This window comes from Galeopterus variegatus, unplaced genomic scaffold (genome assembly GCF_000696425.1).
Source record: "Galeopterus variegatus unplaced genomic scaffold, G_variegatus-3.0.2 Scaffold4504, whole genome shotgun sequence".
In the NCBI taxonomy this organism is placed as follows: Eukaryota; Metazoa; Chordata; class Mammalia; order Dermoptera; family Cynocephalidae; genus Galeopterus; species Galeopterus variegatus.
This window is the reverse complement of record NW_007730615.1, coordinates 110,171-114,127: the sequence shown is the minus strand read 5'-3', so window position 1 is coordinate 114,127 and position 3,957 is coordinate 110,171. Positions and strand designations below refer to the sequence as shown.

General features: G+C 41.3%; 1 protein-coding gene across 1 annotated transcript in view; it reads right to left on the bottom strand.

The window, feature by feature from the left end:
- Positions 1 to 791: 791 nt before the first annotated feature.
- The window catches only part of LOC103603218 (zinc finger protein 501-like), a 9,099-nt gene continuing 5,933 nt past the window's right edge, over positions 792 to 3,957 (bottom strand). The window contains exon 5 of the mRNA XM_008587714.1: positions 792 to 3,023. Within this exon, the coding sequence (XP_008585936.1) occupies positions 1,759 to 3,023 (1,265 nt within the window). The 3' untranslated portion in view covers positions 792 to 1,758. The remainder of the gene's footprint in view (positions 3,024 to 3,957) is intronic.

Genomic DNA, 3,957 nt, shown 5'->3' with positions numbered 1-3,957 from the left:
GAGAAATGAATTTTTTTGAGGCACCCAGTCTATGGCTATTTTTGTTATGGGAAATCAAGCAGACTAAGACAAAAATAGACTGAAAAAAAAATGAACAGCACCTCAGGAACTTGTGAGACTACAACCAAAGACCTAACATTTTTGTCATCAGAGTCCCAGGAGACAAGGAGTGGGGGTTCATCTAAAAATGTATTCAAAGAAACAACGGCTAAAAATTTCCCAAATATGGCATAAGACAGAAACCTACAGACTCAAGAAGCTGAGTATACCCCAAACATAATAAACTCAAACAAATCCACACCAAGACACATAATAGTGAAACTTCTGAAAATTAAAAATACTGCACTGGAAATAACGTTTCCAATAATAACCTTCAAAGTTTCAAGGAAGAAAAAATACAGTGATGTCATCTGCCTCTACCCAAGAGTAAAATGGTGAAAGGCAAGTATTTCAAAATCTTTTTTTTTTTTCTTTTTGTCTTTTTTACTGACCGGTAACGGGATCGCAACCCTCGGTGTTGTGCCCGCACCGCGCTCAGCCAGTGAGCGGGAACCGGTCTCCACATGGGATCCGAACCCTCGGCAGGAGCGCCGCCGTGCTCCCAAGCGGCGCACTCTCCAGTGCGCCATTTTTTACTGACTGGTAACGGGATCGCAACCCTCGGTGTCGCGCCTGTACCGGGGACCGGCAACGGGATCGCAACCCTCGGTGTTGCGCCTGCACCGTGCTCAGCCAGTGAGCGGGAACCGGTCTCCACATGGGATCCGAACCCTCGGCAGGAGCGCCGCCGTGCTCCCAAGCGGCGCACTCTCCAGTGCGCCACCGGGCCGGCCCTCAAAATCTTTTCAAGTTTTTCACAATCTAATTAGAACAAGTCTACAACTAAATTTTACTATGTATGAAAAAAACCTAAGGTACAAACTACATACAACTGAAGTAAATCTTTATAAATAAGCACATTCTCAGGTAATTCAGATAGCTTAAAACAGATTGAACACATCAAAGATCCCTTCTCTACTCTCTCTTTCTAAGCTGTAGGTCTCGACATGAATCCTTGTAGGTGACACCTCAATAAACAAAGACCAAAAGACAAAAAGTGCAGAAGCAGACCCCCAGGCCAACATTCCTCAGCTTCAGGGTAAAGTTGTCCTCATAGAAACTTGGCAACTGACCAACTAATAAGTCTAATATTTTCCTGGTTGTGAATACTCAGTTGAGTAGTTATCTCTGTCAACATTTCTTGCATTTTCCCCCCTAGCTCTTTTTCTCTATCCTCTCCATCCTTTGTGTCCTTATACTTAGCACAGAAGGACAACTTTCCTTCTGCCACCACTTCTGACCCTGAACAAACTCATCATCATAAATTCTCAATCTCTTATTTCTATCCCTGTAATTTCCCTAAAAGAACCACTTATCTCTTTACAACTTTATCTCCTTAGCATTAAGAGACTATCTAGCCCAGCCAAGATGCCTTCTTTCCACCATGGCATACCCTATTTCTCTCTAAAGGATCTGATAGTTTACATACACATTAGGATGTCAGAAATAATTTTCCTCTTTCCCCAGGAAAATTCAGTGTCCTCCATTAGGACATTCAAAAAAACATACCCCCCACCCTTTACAGCCTAATTAAACTCTGTCCTACATAAACAATGACTTCTCAATAACTTTTTTGTAAGTCTTAAATTTCTTTGTAGCCCCACAGCATGTATGATAGATGCTCAATAAATACCTTCTGAATATACATTTACATGATCTCTATCCAGTATGAATTCTCTTTTGTTGGCTAAAGTCTGAATGATCACTGAAGGATTGTCTGTACTTCTTGGTTTTCCCTCTAGCATGAGTTTTCTGATGTTGAGAAAGGGATGAACTTTGGCTGAAGCCTTTTCCACATTCCATACACTTGTAGGGTTTTTCTCCAGTGTGAGTTTTCTGATGTTTTGTAAGAGATGAGCTCTGGCTAAAAGCTTTCCCACAATCCTTACACTTGTAAGGTTTCTCTCCAGTGTGTGTTCTCTGATGACGAATAAGGGCTGAGCGGTCACTGAAGGCTTTGGCACAATCATTGCATTTATAGGGCTTCTCCCCAGTGTGAGTTCTCTGGTGCTGAGTCAGGGCTGAACAGTAGCCAAAGGCCTTCCCACATTCATTACACTCATAAGGCCTCTCTCCAGTATGAGTTCTCTGGTGCTGAATAAGGCCTGAACGATCACTAAAGGCTTTGCCACATTCATTACACTTATAAGGTTTCTCTCCAGTGTGAATAACCTGATGCTGGGTAAGGAACGTGCTTTGGCTGAAGGCCTTCCCACATTCATTACACTCATAAGGTTTCTCTCCAGTATGAATTCGCTGATGTTGAGTGAGGTATGAACTCTGATTAAAGGCCTTCCCACATTCATTACATTCATAGGGTTTCTCTCCAGTATGAATTATGTGATGCCGAATAAGGGCTGAGCGGTGACTGAAGGCTTTCCCACATTCGTGACATTTGTAGGGTTTCTCTCCGGTATGAATTCTCTGGTGTAGAGTAAGGTGTATGCTCTGGCTAAAGGCTTTACCACATTCGTTACATTCATAGGGTTTTTCTCCTGTATGAATTCTCTGATGCAAAACAAAAGCTGAGTAGTAACTGAAAGCTTTCTCACACTCATTACACTTCCAAGGCTTCTTTCCTGTACAAATTCTCTCGTGCCTAATTATATCTGAATTTTGTTTTAAGTTCTTTTTAAATGAATCATAATTATGTAGTCTCTCTCCTTGTTGTTGAACAAGTAATGACCTCCGATTCAAATTTCTTCTAAATCCATCACACTGGAAACTTCTCTCCCCAGAAAATTTCTGAGTGACAACCTCTTGTATCAAATGTTTCTCATGGTTTTCTTGCTGATTTTCTAAAGAATCCTCACATTCACTGGAACCTTCCTTTGGAAATCTTTCTATTAACACCCCAGGGACTGATTCCTCTTCAGAGATGTCCTTCTCTGGAGTTAGCTCCTTGCTTCCTGTTGTCTCCCAGTCTGAAAGAAGAAAAAATACACACGCATCATTTCCTATACTGAGAGAAAAATAACTGCTGTGATAGGGAAATAATGAAACAAACAAACTAAAAATGCTTACAGGGAATGCATGAACTTGAAAGCTCTCAAAAATAGCCTTGCAATCTCGGGAGAACTTGAGAAAAGAAAGATGACTGGGCAAAGAAGTACAGCCGCATAAAGGGAAAGGGTGAGCAGGTACTCAACATCTGTCTATGCAGCAGGACAGGAAATGAGAAAGAAGAACAGAACAAGACTAAGCAGAGGTGGTGTGGGGAAACAGCAGTCAAAAAACAGGGTCTGGTGGTGACAGGACTGGGACCAGAGAAGGATGATCTTCCAGGGATTACTCATTGTACCCATCTCACCAGAGCCTCATTACTTCATGCCTTGAGAAAGACCATCTTTAGCTGATGTCCTTGCCACCAATCTTTTCCCACTCCAATATGTCCCAATCACTGCTAAAAGACTAATCTTTCAAAATCATCCCTCTTACACTAAAATCTCTGTTGTTTCCAGTCTCAAGATGAGACACAAATTCTAGAAGCTAGCATTCAATGTGGTCCAGATCTACAAATTCAAACGATCACAAAGCTCAGTAATTAGGAAGCAACTGATCATCTGATTGCTGACTATCACACCGCATATCCAGGAAACCGAAAAGAGTAAAATGGAACCAAGTAAGGAAAAACAAAAAAAAAAGAGGGCTGGTGGGTAAGCTCACCTAGTTAGAGTGTGGTGCTGGGCCTTGGTGCTGATAACACCAAGGTCAAGGGTTTGGATCCCTGTACCAGCCAGCTGCCAAAAAAAAAAAAAAAAAAAAGAAAAAAAAAAAAAAAAAAAAAAAAAAAAAACAAAAAAAAAAAAAAAAAGGAAAAAAAAAAAAAAAAAAACATGGGTTGGGAAGGGAGGGCAA